At 36.3% G+C, this 20,225-nt stretch overlaps 1 protein-coding gene across 3 annotated transcripts in view; it reads right to left on the bottom strand.

Annotated features, from left to right (window-relative positions):
• PHTF2 (putative homeodomain transcription factor 2) overlaps positions 1 to 20,225 on the bottom strand; it is a 59,880-nt gene that overhangs the window by 25,000 nt on the left and 14,655 nt on the right. For 2 of the 3 annotated variants that reach the window (XM_014964190.1, XM_014964192.1), the window contains exons 3-7: positions 14,816 to 14,872; positions 11,196 to 11,265; positions 8,333 to 8,491; positions 3,028 to 3,193; positions 2,183 to 2,347 (exon numbers count right to left, since the gene is read on the bottom strand). In XM_014964190.1, coding sequence (XP_014819676.1) covers positions 2,183 to 2,347; positions 3,028 to 3,193; positions 8,333 to 8,491; positions 11,196 to 11,265; positions 14,816 to 14,872 — 617 coding nt within the window. The remainder of the gene's footprint in view (positions 1 to 2,182; positions 2,348 to 3,027; positions 3,194 to 8,332; positions 8,492 to 11,195; positions 11,266 to 14,815; positions 14,873 to 20,225) is intronic. The other variant, XM_014964193.1, reaches the window with a different exon arrangement.

Below are 20,225 nucleotides of genomic sequence, written 5' to 3'. Positions count from 1 at the left end.
ATTAAGGAAGATACAAATCAAGTTTCTAGAAGACTGTAGATTTTGACTGTCAAGTATTCTATTCCCATGCATTTTCATTGGGGTTGATCAAAAAAAACTCTCCTCCCTGTTCATGCTGCAAAACTTTTAAGAAGCTACAACCGTAAGATTTCTGTAATTGGAGTAAGGACACACACAGAGCGCAAAGTCCCAAATCAGTACTACATTCTGAATAAACTACCTATTTGGATATTGCTCTCCTTTCCAATGAAATCAATAATTAGAATTTTTTTAATTTTCCCTGTGCTGGATTAAAGTTTAGAATTATATTTTATTAGTCAGACTGAGTTCTGCCATTCCAAAGGATATTTACTGAATACAGTTCCAGATTACCAATGACCTGAGTGTAGGCAAATGGTCTAGGTACCCAGGGTCCTGCTCTAAAGCAAAGAATATAATTTCTGAGTTTAGCTTTGAAACCATGTATTATAGACCTATATTTAAAACTCCAGAAAATAGTATCTCAAAGCTTAACGTATGTGAAAAACTGCTGTACATGAACAGTAATGAGAATTCTAATGTGCTTTTCTTAAGAGCTTCAAAACGTGTCTTAAGAAGCAGGACAGACATCACTTTACAGCTTCTTTGCACTGAGGTTTCATAAGATTTTCTTCAGCAACATCACCAAGTAAAGTAGTCAACAAACTCCACGCTGCACTCCTGCTTACTCATTCCTAGCCCCACACTGCCATCCCACTGTGGTGACAAAACTGTTTGTATTACCATGAAAAAAATTACTGGTCTGCATGATCTCCTAGGAAAAAAAGGTTATTTTTCAGCTGGACGATTTCCTGATACAGTTTGTGTGGCTCCAGACATACAAACAACTGTGTCTCTGCAATTGAAGAGGTAACAAATGACTAAGGGCTACTTACAGCATTCTCAGTCCCTCTGTGCTCTTTATCCTTTGAAGATACTATATATACTAAGTAGTCATCATTGAGGCTTAACATCTATATATATACACACTACCTCTCATTAAATGGTTTAAACAAGTCCTTGGAGCAAGTCTTACACAGCCCTTCTCAACTGAAAACACTCTGATCCCAATACAAGGGAAGGTAAGAAAAAAAAAGAATCTTCCAACACTCCTTATTGCAGATCAGTATCTTCAACAAATGGAAAACATCCAACGGTTTACAAGACTACACTCCAAACATACCACAAAGTAATGCATACAGACCCAAAGAACAGCAGTCATGTCTATTAATATGACTCATAGTTTGTCAAAGCTACCTTAACCTACACAAAGGAACGAGTCACATGAACTCTCCTCCTACAATATTTTTAAATATTTTTAAAACTTCTCCAGAATTTCAACTAGACATTCCCAGAACGTAACATAAGATAAGCTTTCCCAGTGGTTAAAAGCACGTATCACAAGTATGACAGACATGTTAGTGTTGCCATATTTAAGATGCAGCGTGCACAACAAAACACCAATGTAATAATTTGCAGTATCCCTTTTCTCAATTTCATATTATTTTATGAGCATATTTTCCCTTGTTAATAAACACTGATTTATAGCACTCACAATGCTGTGTGTACAGCGTATCTTGAACACAAACTGCTACAGAATGTTTTTTAAAAAACTTTGTCATTGCTCAGAGCACTGCATTAGCAGATTGATCATTTGCAAAGCAGCTCTTGAATGTAACAGGGTTAGATGTTTCTTCCAATCATTACAAAATGTATCTTCAGTGTTTATTTATAAACTAAATGCTGTGACTTATTTGAATCCTGAAGGCTTTTCCTTCAGAAAACGTGTGATTTGATGACAGTTCAATAAGCATTCTCTCGGAGTAATAAACAGCTAATGTAATAAAGTAAAATTAAAGAATCAAATTTTCTCATTGGATTAAAATTGAGAAACTGCATTGGTTCATTCCTGATAGCCCACACAGAGTGCTCCTACATCACAATATAATTTAATTTAATGTTAATTCCATATCTTTTCAAAATTACTCCATCAGCATTTGCAGAAGTCAAGAAACAACACATTAGTACATGTTCAAATACTGAGATGAGTTTACTATTACGAACAAAAACTGGATCAACAGAAGTTTAATCATTAGATCAATGTTTACTTTAGAAAAGGGATACTGCATCTCTAACACATATGTAGCCTTGAATAAATACAAACCCTGATAAAAAGAAAGCGGCATGCCAGATATCTCTGAAGACAGCGCCAATACTGCAAGAGGTGCTTGTACCGTAGCTCTGCACTGTTCCCTCCTGTGTGTTATCTGTGGTACTAGAGCCATCTCCTTCCCTATGTACTTCCAAATGTGCTGCTTTCCTTAATTTCCTTCATCAGAAGAGATTAAAATCGGAAGGTAGCTTTATAAGTGAAATCTACTAGTTCTATTAATGTGTTCAGCAGTTTAAGCATGCAAAATCAAGCAAGATTTCAAAATATTTTGCTAAAGGTTTATCATGTCAATTTAATAAGCACCATTTAATAGAACTAAGCATAACACTTATTCATTATCATAACACTTAAACCCCAAAATACATTTCATCTCATCATCAGTTTTATACCTGCAAAATTCTGCAGGTTTTCCCATTTTAATGGGACAATTCACTGTAGCAAACCATCTTTACTGAAGTGCCAGAAGACTTAAGTTCTACGCTTCCAATAGCATCTCCTTTAATGTATATTTCCCATAGAGAGATCATTAATCAGTACTGTATGGAATTCCAAAACAAAATTTGCACTAATATAAATACTATCATTCAACCCCTATTCAGATACAAACTGCTTTGAGGTAAAATATCAGATTCAATTAAAATGAGGCATAAATTACTCCATGTGCAAAAGTCCAAGAGCACTAATTAAGTACCCATTTTAAAGTTTCAGATAAAAACAGAGCACCAGTTTCTCATTTCTTGCAAAGCAGAGACTGTAAACCCCAACATTTTTTTCATGCATATTCTTTAGAATAGCTTAACAATCCTAAATTATAAGTACTTTAACATAGACTATACCTTCTTCTTTTACCCCCTGTGCTGGGAGGTGGCTTAGGAGTTCGTGTAGAAACAATCTGACAATGCACAGTTCCAAGGAGCAACATTAGCCATATTGGCCCAATTACTTCAGTCAGAGGTATATTATGTGGGCTTTGGGCTGTATAGAATAATACTACAGCAGCAACTGGAAGAGAAGGGAAATTAAGTTGAGTTCAATATTTGAAATGTCTGAAATGGCCAACTTGTTAAATGGCTTTTGTTAAAAAGAGAAACAGTCAGATGAAGTCCTTTACCTGCATTTTAAATGTACCCATTGTAATTCTGAGAAGAAGGAATTATGATTGCAATGAAATAGGTAGTAATAAAGATTTAAACAGTTGCCTACTGTCTTAATATCCATCTTTTTTGCACTTTTGATATTACAGCTATTGCTCAAAAGAGTCGGCAAAATGAAGTAAGGAGGGGAGAAAAAAGCATTTGGCACTTTTGATATTACAGCTATTGCTCAAAAAAGTCGGCAAAATGAAGTAAGGAGGAGGGAAAAAAGGTAGATCTATCAATGACACAACTTTAAGGTGAAACTTCAGTAGGAGACAAAAACAAAAAACAAATGACATCCTTAAAGCAGCCCAAATAAATTTAGTTCTGTATCGCCTATAATGCTGCAGCATAACCCCACAAATTAGGTGACCATAGGAGGCACTAAACCAGGAGCACATCATCCAGAGCGGTTGAAGTCTCTCCATCATTGAAAATATTCAAACCGTGGCTGGACATGGCTCTGAGCAACATGTTCCAGCTAAACCCTGCTTTGGGCAGGGATTTGGACTAGACGATCTCCAGAGGTCCCTGCCAGACTCAACCAGCCTGTGATTCTGTGGAACCGTACATCTATTTCAATGCTGCAGGGACCAACAGATTTGAGACTAGAAACTTTTTATATTCTCCAGCAGAAAGCATTATAAACTGCATATTCCAGTCAAATGACAAAATTGCCAATATGGATAGACAGAAATAAATAAGTGCAACCCTGTACACATTTCACATATACTTGTGTGTATATTTTCTAGTAATGAGGAAAGATCAAAGACAAATCATGTAAACCATGAGGCAGTCCAGCTGAAGTGACTGGGACTCCAACTAGCACTTGTGGTTGGAAAAGAGGCAGCTTCCAAATCCACAGTTAACTGTTAGTTTTGTAACCCTATTACCAGTTTTTCATATATAGCCAACACCCACGCAGCTCTTCTTGCTCCTGTACCCAGAGCCCAACCACTTCTATAACTCAGAAATGTCTTTACAGGCTTCAAGTCAATGTAAAGACATTCACCAGGCACGAGGCAGAGAGAAGAGGCAATCGCCCTCCTTTCTCTGCTTATCGCACATTCTTGTTGCTCTGCCTCTGCGGCTTGAAGTGCTGTGTTCTGTAACGGCGTAACTTAGCTGAGAGAAGCCACCAAGAAAAAAAAACAAAACAAAAAAGAAACCTGAAACTTTAAGAAACAATTTGGAAAAAGACCAGGAATAATTCTCCATGCCTAACACCCGCACATCCCATGAGAGCTTGGGTTCATTCTTGTACCACTAAGAAGTGAAAGTCATATTACTTAGACCTATTCCTAGCACAAGAAATACAAGGTACAAATTCAACAGCTTTCACTAGCTCTTTTCTAAAATTAATTGAAAAAAATATAGCCACATGCAAATTTCTGTGCCACATTCAAACACCTAAAACAGATCACATGAAGCCACGCCTAGCACAGCCGACACTTGGACGTGATGTTTTCCACTAAAAAGAGATTAGGTGTGTTTTTCATGAAACAATCTTTAGCAAGGCAACCGGTATTAGAAAGACAATGAACATACAAAACAATGCAATTATTTTTGATTGTGGTAATCTATTTCTAATTTCCCATCAGTCCTTTTCCTAAATTAAAGCACAAAGGTCTTACGTAGAACATATAGGGTATCTTTTATTGCTATATGTGGACTAAGTTTTTGCCGTATCAGCTTTCCCAGAAGGAAAGTATGCATCAATCAGAAATCCAACTTATTAAAAAATAGACAAAAAAAGGTAAAGATAGTAAAGGGTACAGATAATATTAACTATTTAAAAATGAGCTTATCTGACTTTCTCCCACATACAATTAGCTTCATAAGGTATAAAGTGTAAATAAGTTGCCAATTTTGACTCCTACCATACAATTTGGATAAGTTTATACTTCTGAGAACACAGAGCTCCACAGATCCATGTGAAATGATTTGCGGGAGTAGGTCTCCACAAAGTAATTTCAAACTTCAGTGCAAGATTTCTTCTGCTACTTAAAAAACATTTAGCAAAGCAGAGTGATCTAGAAGAAATCATCTTCTTCCAGAAGATACAAATCCATAGATCGCAGATTCCTACTATGAAGTTTCACACAGATTTAAGAAAATGTTCCCAATTTCCCGATCTTTTCAGTAGGATGGGTGGGAAATCCAAGAACTTCTTTCTGCACAGTGTCAATATGTTGTAGTTCAGATTATCCTAGAATTGTTCCTGCCAACAATTAGGTCTCAGAACAGAATCTCTCACACCACTTTTCATTATTTTTTTACTTCTTTATAGTATTTGGACTTGTACTTTTCTAAATGACAGTGGTTTATTTTGTGAAACAGACACAAATGAAATTGTATCACATAGAGCAAAAAGCTGTGTCAAAGAAAGAAACTGTACATTTCAAAGACCAACAAGCATTTATTTTTATAGCATTTAAACCTTTGAAATATTTGTATTACCAAGTTTAAAAACGCATACATACACATATATGTATCTCACCACAATAAACAATCATTATATCACTATTAAAGTTTCTTGTTTAATACTTAAGAAACACACATTAGAGATACACACTATACTTTCACACTTCATTTTCATATTAAAATATAGAAACACTTTTAAAGTAAAAATGAGGTAATGCTCTAAACTAAATGGATGAGTCAGAAGAAAAAGGTTTTACTTCTATCTTAATTAATCCGTCTGTTCCATGACCTTGGACAAAAAACATTTCCCTGTAGTCCTCTTATCACACATTTTGCTAAACATACTTTATACTAAAGGGAAAGACAAGGCAAATAAAAACTGGAGTTTAAATCTACAGCCAAGGAAAGAATTCTGTTCTGTAGACTCACATAATCCTGGCAAGCACCCTGCTAATCAATTTCAAAGCAATAATTTCAAGTTCTGCAGTTCATAAATCTAGAGAAAATACTTTATAATTAAATAAAATGGTTCAACTAAACATATATAAAGAAAATAGAGTTAGACCATTTTACAAGTGTCAGTGAGAATCTGTCATAATGACAAAAAAGTCTGAGCTACAATACAAAATCCAGATTCAGGGCAGAAATATGGCTGCTGGAATTTGAAGTTTTTTTGTTGTTGAGTTTTCATAATAGATTCTTGATGTTTTGGTGCTGCCTTACCTATTTCATATGAAACTAATAAATGAGCACGCTTTGAGTAAAATATAAAGAAATCTTACATAGAAGTGCTAGAAGGAGAAACCTAAATAGTTTCCAATAACAAATGCTGTCAATTTTATTTCGTACATGTACATTTCATTTTAAAAAAACACCAAAAACTCTGCAGTCACTTCAGCATAATTTAAATGACAAGTGTTTCAAACAGTTGGATTATAGTGTAATATGGAATACTATTAATTTTCTCCCAGTAATTGTTAATTCACAACCTCAGCAATATCAGAAATATTTTGTCACATTACAGACTATATGGATTAGGGAAATGATGTATTCCAACCTTAACTTTAGTAAATCATATATCCCAAGAAATCTGAGGAGGAAAAAAGTTAATTACAAGATAGCTCTGTAATCAATGTCCTAAAAAACTTGCTTGTGCTTGCACTCAAAATCTGCATTGGCTTACTATTTTGCTGCTTTTAGAGTCTTATGAAGGCTTCACAAATGAAGTGTGGGTATATTTTTTAAATAAATTTAAGAATGGGAACATAAAAAATTACTATACTGACGTTTCTCCAAATAAACCACCTATGAACATGGCAACAAATGTACCATAACATATATTTTACTACCTATATTACTATAAATTAGATTAAAATTACTAACACTATGGGATCTCTTACCATAGTGTACACAAATGCAAACATACGCAACAATACTTCTCTAGCACCTATCCCAGAAATGGAGAAAAGGAGGAGTTTTAATAGGAGACCACACAAATATTTCAAGTTTTGGGGCATTGGCACCATGAAATTCATTTTATAACTGCTAACATTATCACACAAGAGGCACTGTCATCGTTTTTTTTAAAGAACTCCAGTTCTTGTTTTAAATACAATTTCCAACTGATACAGTGATTCACAACTGCTAGGACAGATGGCAAAATTAAGAAAGTAATACTGCATTTTAATTGGATTTCAGTGAAAAACTTATCAGTCATTTAGCTTCTCAGGGTACTTAAATTGCTCCCAACTTTCATTAACCTTCTGTTCCATTTCTGTTGTACATGCTTCTGATAGATTTATTCTTTTGGTGACTTTCACACTGTTAGATACTGACTTTACATTCTTCCCTTTCTAATTTTCCTATTTTATATTACCTAAGAGAAGCCCAATGTCAGATTACTAGAACTCAAACTGAGCATCCTGAAAGCTGTGAATTGCCTTCTGTTTGTTAACAGTTGCCCAAAAGTCCTTCTATAATATAGGAAATATAAAATTAAGATGCATAGTCTCACTGTTGCAATGGAAAAAATACCAGAAGCAGATAGGAAAATAAGCCACCCCCTTTGCCAATCGTTCAAAAGCACGGCTGAGGTCTAACTAAAGTATAAGCTAAAAGTTCACTGCCTCTGATGTGACAAAATAACACATGGAAGGACAACTGGAAACTGGTGAAACAGATCATCTTACGAGGCTGCACAAGCTGCACGCGCCTGGGCACGTTTTGCCTTTCTTGCTTCTTGATCAGAGCTCTTGATCTGCACAAGTACCAGAAAAAAATCAAAAGCCCAAGACAAAACACACTGCCTAAGCCAAAGGTTTCTTTGATGTTGTTCAGTCCTGAAGTGAATTAGGTAGTCCTGGAAACCTAAATTATATACAGAGATGACAAAATATCATGTGTGCTAAATGCTGAAGAAAGCCTGTGAGGAAATCCTTAAATTTTCAGTATGCCTCCATCTACGTAAAAGAAATGTTAACCAAGTGGCACATGCTTGGGACTGTGTCATCCCAACATTTCAGAAAATACTGGAATGAACTTCAAACATTTATTCAAAGCTGATCCTGTAATCCAACTCTACCTTGAAGAAGGTAAAGAACAAGCAGCCAGAAAAAGATGACCCTTGATGTCACTTGTAGCCACCACCTGTAGAAGAACGGAAAGAAAACAACTCTCACGATTCCTTTGCGGGTCAGAGATGTCCAAGGACTTTCAGGTTTTGCTTTAGCAAAAGCAGATCCTTTAAAAAAAGAAAAGAAATTTTGATATATTTCATTGTTATGGCTAATAATAACTTTAGTTGCTCAATAGCAGGGTAGTTATGATAGTTGTTTAAAGGAGCAATTATTAAACATAATTATTTGAATAAATCCTGTACTTCCATCATTTCATTATCTCCTCAATCCAAAATTTATGTAAATTGTTGGTGCCCTCTCCACTGCCATTATCAGCAAGTTCTACAAAACATTGTCATTTCTTACTATGTCAAAATTATTTTAAAATAAATTATTAAAATGTATTCTGTTTCATTGAGATATGAGAAACTTGATATGAGGCAACAGGAAGTCATGAAAATTCCACATGCCTGTGCAGGCACGACAGAGCCTTTTCCTGATACAGTAAAGGCATATAAAATATCAATGTCTGTAAGTTGCTCTAGCCATGTCATTCAGGAAAATGGAATGAGGCTGACAAGTATAGAAGAGCATCTGTCCAACTGAGGACTATCCCCAGGAGCAAGGAAACAACCCAAAAAATAATTCAGCTTTGTCTCTCCTTCTACGCCATTTTTCCTCTCACTCATTCAAATGTCCTTCCTCTCCCATATCCTTCCATTTCTTCTTCTTCCTTCAAATCCCCACCTCTCTGGCAGAAACTGTCTAACATTTACTTAATGGGGGTGTGACTGCATTATGCCAGGGTTACTGCTTGGAAAGGGCAACTGCTACACCATCTCCACCTTGTTTACGAGCAGAACTGGCATTATTGAGCTCTGTGCTGGCACAGGTAAAACACTGCCAGGACTGGAACTACTTTAATGCCAGCTTAGACATATATACAGAGGAGTCATTTAAATGCCATTCATGTATATCACTATATTGAAGTGGTCTACTGTTGTTTCTTAACTCCTATGAACATTGAGTTTTCAGTTGTTTCTTTAAAGCTCAAATGTTACTTGATTTTCTTTCTTTCTCTCACATCCCCATTTTTAAAAAGTTGTATTGTTAGGTGATGTGATAAAAGCTCATCTGCACACCCGCCGAGGAGCTCAAACAGACAACAGCAGGAGGGGGAGCCCAAATAATAGCCTGCCCGGGTTCTTGTGGAACCATTAGGCCACAGAAGGCCCATCTCCACAAGCCTAGAGCAGGACAGAGGCACAAGGGCAGGCGGGAATCCAAATCAAGAAAGGAACACCTTGACCAGCCCCTCCCAGGGCTGTCCCAGCAGAACCATCAGTCCCCTTGACAAGGTGTGAAACCCGCCCCATGAGCCACTGGGAGCAGCTCTCCTGATCACCTTTCAGGTGTGGGACTCATTATGGGAAGCAGGGGAAAAGGAGCTCAGATTGCTCGGGACTTACTACAGGATGTTTAGGGAAGAACCCAAAGGTGGGAAAAAGGAGGTGTTTAGGTGATTTGTGGAGGAACAAGCATTGGGAAATTAAGGGGTAAGGTGATAAAAGGGACTGGTCATTTGTAAATACCTGTGGCTCAGTACCCTGCTTGTCATAGAATCACAGAATTGTCTAGGTTGGAAGGGATCTTTCAGATCATCTAGTCCAACCATTAACCTAACAATGCCAAAACCATCACTAAGCAGCTTGTCTACTCATCTTTTAAATACCTCCAGGAATAGCAATTCCACCACTTCCCTGGGCAGCCTGTTCCAACCCTTGATAACCCTTTCAGTGTAGAAATTTCTCCTAATATCCAGGCTGAACCTCCCCTGCTGCAACTTGAGGCCATTTCCTCTCATCCTATCTCCTGTAACTTGGGAGAAGAGACTGACCCCCACCTCTCTGCAACCTCCTTCCAGGGAGTTGTAGAGATCGATAAGGTCTACCCTTGGCCTTCTTTTCTCCAGGCTAAACAACTCCAGTTCCCTCTGAGTACTGGGCATCAGACACCAGAGCGTGAGCTGGGGGGCCGTATGCCCACGGTGCCAGCAGGCTGAGGGGGTGCAGGTGTTCGAGTGCTCGGGAAGACCAAGGCAGAAGTGGCCTGGGAGCAAGAGGGTGAGGGGGTCCCTAGGGGCCAGCTCGGGCTGTGAGGGTACCTGTGCATCTCTAAGGGCAAGAGCACAGTAGGATCTTCAGTTAATTCCAGTCTGAATGCAAAGAGCACTACCTGGAATGGATTCAGGAGCCCGTGCTGGCTGCTGGGCTCATGGAAAAAAAAAAAGCTAAATAGTATTTTCGCTAGTCTGCATGACATAAAAAGATAAAAATAAATTAAGACTAAATAAAGACTTTTTTAAAAGTCTCATATCATCTGACCTTCTGTTGCCATTTTATTATTTAGAACAGGCAAGAAATACTCAAGGCAAGAAATATTCAAGGAAATATTTGCTCTCCAGAAATTTCAACATAACATTTCCTCTAGATGTCAGAAGATTTGGAAGAAGTCTGAATGCATGGCAATAGGAGATTTCTGAACTAGGAACTACAAAACTTTAAGATACGACAATCGACATGTGGTTTTTCTATAAAATCTATATAACAAAATTTAAATCAAGTTTTTAAGCCTTCAGTTTAATCTAGAGGTCATCTGTTAACAGTATTTCCTATCCGCCTTCTTTAGAGAAAAGTTACATAGGGTTGGTTGGTTTTTTGTTTTACTGTTTTGTTTTTTTAATATTTACAAATACACTTTTGTTACAAGACACAGGATGGCAGTTATTTTTTTACTGAGAAATTCAGTTTTTCCTAGCTCAGGACCTACCTCTCACAAGATCAACATCTATGAGGTCTGGTTTCACATGTCCTGTTTTCTTTGGTTTATTTCTCAAACCCTGCAATAGGCAAATACTATCAAAATACATTCATGCGGATGACAGACAATACAAAAGAAAAACACATTGATGTGGTCAGTAATTGTATTTAACCTATACTGCTATTGAAAATTCAGACAAATGTCAACTTCATAGATTTAAAGCACTGCAAAAAAACAAAACAAAACAAGACAAAAAAAAAACATTCCAAGGAACACGGCACAATAAATGCCTTTTACACACTTTACAATCTAAACAAAACCCAACCAATTACTGACCCATTGGGTAATTTTTCAAACATAGTTAAGCATTGAGCACTCATGTCCCATGGCTTGGGGTTATGCAGACAACATATGCACACACTTGCAAGAATTAGTAACACATTTGTATTAGGTTTTCAGAACTTTTGCAACAAATTACTTTTCTGAATCTCTTTTGTTCTTAGAGGTCTAATTAAACTTCACAAAATGCCTACATTGCAACTCCTTATTTCCAAACATAGATAACAAATCACGTTGTAGTGCCAGAGCCACTAATCAGCAAGTTCCACTATCAGAAATCCAAATTCTAGAAAAGTATTTACTTCTTAATAGTGAACATGGATTAGCCTACTAAAGAGGGGAAAAAAAACCCCACACATTGGAAAAACAGCAGAAAAAAAAAATTAAGCTTACTTTGTCTTTTAGAAACAGCATCTTCCTTTGCTGAAGAGCCAAACTACCTTGCAAAACTTTCAAGTTTGTTTTTAATGCTAAAATGGGATGCTGTACTCTCAAACCACAGAGATATCTGTGAGTTTATTTTGATGCCTCTAGATTAGGTTCTTGGTCACATTAGCCAATAGTGATTCCACAGAGTACAATTCATACAGAGTAAAATACAGTATTTCAAAAATTATTTGGGGTACAAATGCAATTATGATGGAAGTGGTTTAACATTTTTCATTCCAAAAGCAGGTAATTTCACTGGTGAACTGTAGATTTCCACCATTGCCATATTTCATCCATGTATAAAAACATTTATTACATAAATGTAAACATTAAACTCAGATGAAAGCATGAAAATGAAATTATTATCAATGGGAGAAAGATCAGTGAAATCTGGTAATGTTAATCCTCATAAGAACAATATCAAGAAAATTGTTCAAATAGGTGGAGTGCAACTCAAAATATTTCTCACATCTAAATTCGACTGGATTTATTTTTCATACTGAAATTAAAATAATAATTAAAAAACCAAACTGTTCACAATGAACTAGAGTAATCACCTGATGTGTCTATTAGAAGAGAGTTTGCTTTAAACAAAGCAAAACCAATACATAGAACTGAAACATGGATAGGACAAAATGTGCTCCGAGGATGACAAATAGAAAAAGCCACTTGGATTGTAGACTAAAGCAATGCAAAGAGCTTAAAGTGCAAGATTTTTACAGTAAAACTTGAAACTGCAGAAATTTTATGTGGAATGAGAAAACAAGCCCATAATTAGAATTGGAAATTCTTGTCATTCTAGAACCAGCTACAGATTCTTGTGAAAATTTGCATAAGTAAGCCATTTCAGAGAATGTAAAGCTTAAAAATAAAATGCTGAATGTTATAATAATTTTCAAACTTATCACTGCTTATGGGCCCCAAGATCTTTCTTGAAAGTATAAATAAAGATATACGTTCCTGTTAGAAGAAATAACCCCCTGGAAACGCAGGCACAGTCCTAGAATAAATTTATCAGTGTGGCTAAAATTATGTTTTCATTTTAAAAAAAGAATTCTGCAAAACATAAGTCAACAGTATAATTTGATGCATCTTTCACAGGAAAAGAAGTGGTGACACATTCTTTAAAAATTCCATCAGTCAAATCTCAAATGCTTTCAGTGTCCATGGACTACACTGAATTGCATGTAGTAAAAAGTAGAAGAACCAATGAAAAAATTCCATTTATTAAGATGCAATTTCTCCACTCTCTTAGTGCCTCTCAAATATCTGTAATATGTGGAAAACAGCAGTGTTCCAAACTGAAGTTAATTTAGTTTGGAAAAAAAATATTCATACTGTTTGGGTCCATCCAGTTAGTGTATATAATTTCTATTCAGCACCAAACACATTTCAGGTTACTCAGAGTAAAAATAAAGTTTAAATAAAAATGCTTAAAAACAGTTCCTATTATTGTAAAATTTTTTTGCACAAATTTTAAAATTAATCTTAATAGATTCCATTATAGTTCTAACTAAATTATACGTTCGTAGTATCAGACACAGATTTTCTACTAAAAAATAATAATTTTTTAGATTTTTAGTAAAGTTCATTTATAAACAGTACTGTAGTAGCTTTGAGATTAATGAGCTAACCTGCAATGCTTGAACTCAGTAGTCTGTTTCAGTGTTACCATTATTACACTAAACTTATCGTCACAAACTCATATAGACATCAACATTAATTTGTTAGTTATTGGACTCCTGAGCCAAACGAGATGCATTTCGAATAAGCACCAAGCATTATTTGCAATTTGAATAATGTCCTATTGTATAGTAGTTACAAGAATTTCTGTCACAATCGTGACTGGTTTTCGTGGTTGTTTCAAGGACCCCGAGAACAAGTAACACGGGAGGGTCTCAGTTTGAAGTCAGTTGTAGTGATTGTCAAGAACATTTCTGAAAGCTCTCTCTCTGTGCACTTCAGACACACAAGACACAATTTTCCTGCAATAGACTCCTGCTTGAATTAACAGCACTTATCCCAGCCGTAGCTGGTGCTGAGCCCAGAATCCTTCCCCCTTTAATATCCACCAGGCACCTCCCAGGAACCCGAGGTGCCTGGCACATCACCAGCCGCCCAGCTCTCCTCCGAGCAGCTGAATCAATGTGCATTTTGCTAACGTTAAGAATTAGCAATGCCTTAAAATTCATGCAGTAATAGCATATTTCTTGTGTGCAGTATTTGAAGAAAAAAAAAGGTTAATTGCAAGAAAATGTTAATTAAATTAACTTTAACATCATGAAGTATGACATAATATACAATCCATAAAACTCTTACATATAGGATTGATTTCTTTTTCTCCAAAACAATTTAGCAACATGGCAGACATTGATGGCACTGTTAGTTAAACCAAAATGCAAAGAATGCTGTTAAACTGCTTGTTCAGGGAAACAAAGCCTGAAGTACTTACCAGTCTAATAAACTGTACAAAACAATGACAGCATCATAAAGGAGGAAAAGTAAACTGCAGGTATAAGGTAACTAACTGAAAGTAAAGAGAGCTCAGATAACTGACATTAGAATTCATCACAAAGAAAATGAAAGACAGCAGCATTAAAATAACTAAGCCCTGGCTTAAGATAACTGAACAGAAAAAAAATATGCAGCACTTTAAATGCTGCAAGGTTATTAATTATGTAAAATAATTAGAGCATAATATGCTGGTTACATTTGGTTACACTCCAGAAGTCTGGTTTTACTTTACCAGTATTAAATACCACCACATACATTGTAAATTACATCAGCATACACAACCACAGACAGCACTGCTGATAACTGGCCAAAAAAAAGTAAATGTTGAAATGCTATGATATTATTACCTTTATTTCTCTTTGCTCTACTGATTTTTCCCATATTTGTTGATCATATGCCCCAATCTAAAAAGAAGACACAGAAAAAAAATCTAATTAGGTTTTAAAAGACATCAATCAAACGAAATCAATCTTCAATAAGACAGCAGATTATTTCCTTGGGGAGACTTATCTACAAAGAAACCTTTATCTTCTCCGGCCCATCTTGGCTGGCTCTCGCTGACCTGTGAGTGAGCGGTGATGGAGGGGAGAGGCGCGCAGACGGCCGCAGCCCCGTGCCATGGCTTGTGGGAGCACCAGGCTGCCTCCCAGCCCAGGTCGGCATTCCAGGCTTCCTACTGACAGAGAGCAGACCTACAGCAGCTACAGTCCTTCAGTCAACTGCAGAGAAAATACCACGCACATCTACTCGAGCCCATACCTTCAGTTAATGTATTCATTATCCATCTCTATCTCATCTCCCTCTATATTTCCCGTTCCATTCCATTTGCTTTTACAGCTACGCTGCCTTTATCACCTAAGATCACAAGCAACAAAATATCTGGTCAGGCTGGTAATCAACTAGATTACAGGCCAGGGAAAACTCAAAGAATATCAGGAAAAGGCACTCTTCCCGCTGAAGCACTGATGAAATAATGTTCCTAATAGACCCAAGTCCCAGTCCTCGTTAAGCTGCTAGTTTATTTATTCATTAAACTCTTCTCAAGATGTTAGTTTTGTCTAAATGCGAATAAGTTTTAAAAGGAACTGTTTTCTCCTGGGCTCTAGTCTCACCACAGCATTGTAGAAAACTTTGTGCATTTAAAAGAACAGAATCACAGAAAGACTAAAAGGTTGATCCTGCAAGCACTTATTAAAATCCTAGTGCTAAGACCAGTTTTGATGAGTTCTGTCATTTTAAATAACCATCAATACGAGTGGCTATAGTTCATTTAAGAAATTACTGTGCACTTGTTTATACGTGAAAGCAACTGTATGACTGTCAGATATTTTGAAGAAGGGCGACCTTAAACTTCAGGAAATTCACATGTAAGACAGTGACAAGAACAACTCAATATATGAGACAACATATCCAAATTTTTTAAGAAGTTATGAAGGACCGCCAGTCCGCTTTGAACTCTGCACAAACAGTATTTCTAGAAAATATTCAGTAATGACGTCTTTTACTACATCCATTTTAAAGCCCTTCCATCCCAGCAGTTCTGCCTACACATTCAGAGGCGTGTGCACACACACTACGAGATATCTGGAGTTTGTCTCATATCACAAAGCCTGAGCAGTTAAGCACAACATCAATGTTAGGTCACGAGGGACGGACAGACGCACTTCCCCAGACAGAAAGTCCCTTTACTGGCTGTGCTGGGAGCTGGTACAAGCAGCTGAGTCCAGACACCTGGCAGAGAGGCAAGAGGAACCCCTGGCACCTGAGCTTAAATTCATCTTGCTCTGAGAGTGTGGCTTCTCATTCTGCTTCACAAACTGCAACAGACATAAAAGGCCCAAGCATGAGCCCATACACCTTAAACCAGAAAACATCCTTCTGATTTGTCTTACTATTTCAGTCTTCAGTGTTAGATTAGATGACTTTTTGAAGAAAAGGATCTTTGACCAAGGATCCAACATAAATGCAAAAAGATATTCAGGGAAGTGTCATCTTCTGTGCCTCTAAATGTGACCCATCAGGAAAAAAAAAAAAAGAAAAGAAAGAAAAATTTCTGATTTATGCAGTAAAGTCCAAAGCTTATTTAAAATTGAAAGTGAGAACAGTGAAATGAATTACTGAATTACCTATTCTCAAACTTAAATAATAATTCCCACTCAAAAGAGCTGAGCACCCAAACACTTTCTGGAGTTTGCTACCTTAAAACTCGGGGGAAAAAAAAAGAAAAAAAAATGGCTTTTTGGTAATAATAATAATAAATACTTTGCACTTCTCATTTGGAAAAAAAAAAAGATGTAGATTGTGGAAAATACTTATGGAGTCAGGCACGGTACTGGACAGAATTAAGCACTTGCTACAGTTTAAGTAATTAAACCAAAGGAAGTGTAAGAGCTAACTCCACATGGATAACAGCCAGCAATTAAAAAATCCGTATCTTGAATAACCACTCCACCCAGACATTTATATCTAATTGTTCTGACTTTTTCTCTAAATACTTTTTAAACGAAATTTCAGGCCTTCCTGTTTTTCATGAAAGTTATTGAGAAGAGCCCCAGGTGAGGTTTTTGTGCTCCGTAATATTGTGTTCTCCCATCCTCACTTTCAAGAAAGATTTCTTTCAACAAAGAGAGAAAAGGGGATGCAAGTCTGTCCCCCTCTCGATTATGCAAGAAACAAACGCGGAAGGAAGCCTTTGTGCCAATAGAGCTGTCAAGCAAACCCTGTATTCCTAATTCCATTCATAGCTGAAACTGCTGGAGAGTTGAAAGAGTCTTTAAAAGAGAGTTCTTCTCTTAGGCAAATAACGGAGCGCTTGTTAAAGGAATTCTGGGGAAACACAGATCTCAGAAGACATCTGAGGTAAGGAAGTCAACCGATTTAAAATTTAACAGACATATTTTCCTAGAACCATTTCTCCTCCCTCAAGGCTAAGTAGCAGCTTCTTTTTCCACAAAAAGACAAGAAGAAGGGATTTTGCCATTCATGTTTTTCTTTTAAGATTGCCCCATAAGGCAATTCTTCCAGCAGGAGGCAAAATGAGAGAGCCAAAACAACTTTAAGGGAGATGGTCCTTTACAGCTGTTTTATTAGACCAGTGGATCTGGCCAATCACCTCTGGTAACTTTAATTATTAAAGTCTGAGCACAGGGCTATTAAGTAAAAGCATACTGCTGCAAACCAAAAAGAGTTAAAGGAATAATTACAGACAGCAAGTATCATTACAATCTCTCACTTTTTTTAAACTTTTTAATCTACCTAATTTCACCTCTTTGTATTTTAAGAAAGTTTTAGAAGCACGTTAGGGAGCAGGCGTATGTTTTTTTTTTTTTTTTTTTTACTTTTTAATCTACCTAATTTCACCTCTCTGTGTTTTAAGAAAGTTTTAGAAGCATGTTAGGGAGCAGGCGTACGTGCTCAGCACCGTGAAATTTAGACCTGATACTCAATTTCCCTTCTCTCCATCTGCACAAGCATCTCTCCGAGCTGCTTTTGCAAGTGTATCATAAGGGGACACAAGAAAACAAAGTTATCGTTATAAAGCAGCATACTGGCACACTTCATTTCTCACATTAAACAAAAATAGATAGAATAGTGTTATTGAAACAAGACAAGCAAAAAAACACAGACGTTAATATTTGTTCTTCTCTACCTTACGTCAGAAAAACACATTTACGGTTTGTGAAACTTACCTTGCAGAATTCATTGAAAAGTGTTTTTCACTTGCAACATGCTAAATTAGAACATATAATGATTACCAGAGATGCTAGACACCTGTATGAATTAAATTCAAGAACGTAATTCCTGAATGAATTCAAGAATGTAAGTTAATACTAGCAAACCTTCCTAGTTTTAAATTATTGAGAGCACCAGTCAATTCCATCTTCAAAGAGTTTTGATTTACAAGTATTTGCATCTAAATTATGTTTCATGTTAAGTCTAAATATTAAGTTGTTAAAGGTTTGCATGTAGAGTCTAGCTCTTGGCTATTCATGCAGTTCTTTAAAATTGTACATACCTGCAGGACACTGAAAAGAAGTCTAGCATTTAGCACCGCCAAAGAAATTAAGCTCTTAAGGCAAATAAAATAAAGGAATAACCTTCTAGAGATAAGATCATTCGTGCTTCTAACCTGAAGAATTTAAATATACACAAAACCTGATCAAAGAAAGCTTTCCCTCAATATGCAGCAGTCCCCAGGGCTCCTCCACAGGTGTCAATGAATTCCTGTGTCTGGAACTGTTAGGCCAAAGTCAAGGCCCCAGTCAAATAAATCACCCACCAACCTGGAGTCCTATCAGTGATAGCTGCGAGTTCCGCAGTACTCTTCAAAGAAAATTTAAAGTACAAAATACAAGAGTCCAAAAATTGTCCAGTTTTTAAGCATACACCAATAAGTAATGCTCTTAAACACTGAGAATTAGCGCAAGACTGTGTGTTTAGTATCTTGTCACTGGTATTTTCAATCCGTCAGTCCAGTCTACAACTGGCAATAGACTTTTTTTAGCAAACTATACAATATACAATATCCCAATTTTAATATGATTTATCACAGAAATTTATTCTACTTTAATTTATAAAATACCTAATCAAAGAGGATCTGAAATTTGTATTCACAGCATTTACCTATTAAGATTTGGCAGAAAATAAATTCACAAAAAATCTCCCATGATCTTTTTAAAATTATTTGTTAATTCAGGTTAGATAACGATCCTATCCTATCATTTTTAAATGTAACTTCCATCAACAAAGCATCAACAGCAACACAACCCTGTTGTAGGAAACTTATTAGTAGTATGTTAGATATAAATAATTGTGGTATAACCTACCCGTAGCAGAACTAGATAAAGTAGCAGATGTTCAAATCACGCATCCCAGTCTTCCTCAATGCCAAGATTCTGTCCAGCCTATCCAAACTAGTTACCTCTAAAATGTTCAGTTTTCAAAACACCGTGCCTCAATAAAGACTGAGTAAACATGATGAAAGGAATTATGTTCCTTTATCTATTTCTAGAATTAACAACTATTCTTCAAGCAGCTATTAAATTTTTCAGCATATAAGGAATTAAAAGCAAAGATTGAAAACTCTGCCAGTCTTCTTTCACAATGGAAAAGTGGGGACTTAGCACCCTAAATTAACTAAGCATAAAAAAATTTCAAATAGTTTTTCTAGGAAAAAAAAGTTTCCTCACAAGTAATTAATTGTCAAAAAATTATTAATTTGTATGTGACTTTGGATGGGACATTAAGCTACACAAATACACATTTGACAAAACTAAACTAAACTCACCTGATAAAGCTAGCTCTTTACTGAAAGATTAAATTTATGAGGAGTCTGCACTCTTTAAGTGAAGACTCCTCATAACATTTTCTGGTTTTAAGAGATATGTGCAACTCTTGAAATTACCTAAAATAATTGCACTTATTCCTTCCCAACCAAGTACCTCAGAGAACATTTGATCACATTTCCTTATATATCTAAAATTTGTTTGGCACCTGTGCAATTTGGTTTTATAAACAGCAATTTGCCCAAGTAAAAAGTTGAGCTGCTGAAAATACAGCTAATTTTTACTTCAAATAAAGCCCAGTGCAAAGGGTTTCTGCACTGCATAAAATTTCTTCCCAGTGTCTTTCTCATAACAAGCCATATGTGCATCAAGATTGAATTTGAGCTTTGTGAATGACACTGATATTCACTTTAAGCTAATGTAGCGATGGTATCAACCTGTAGCCCAATACTCGCAAGGCCTTCTGATTCTA

This window comes from Calidris pugnax, unplaced genomic scaffold, assembly GCF_001431845.1.
Source record: "Calidris pugnax isolate Ruff unplaced genomic scaffold, ASM143184v1 scaffold44, whole genome shotgun sequence".
Classification (NCBI taxonomy): domain Eukaryota; kingdom Metazoa; phylum Chordata; class Aves; order Charadriiformes; family Scolopacidae; genus Calidris; species Calidris pugnax.
Note: the sequence above shows the minus strand (reverse complement) of the source record. Positions and strands in the feature narration are given on the sequence as shown.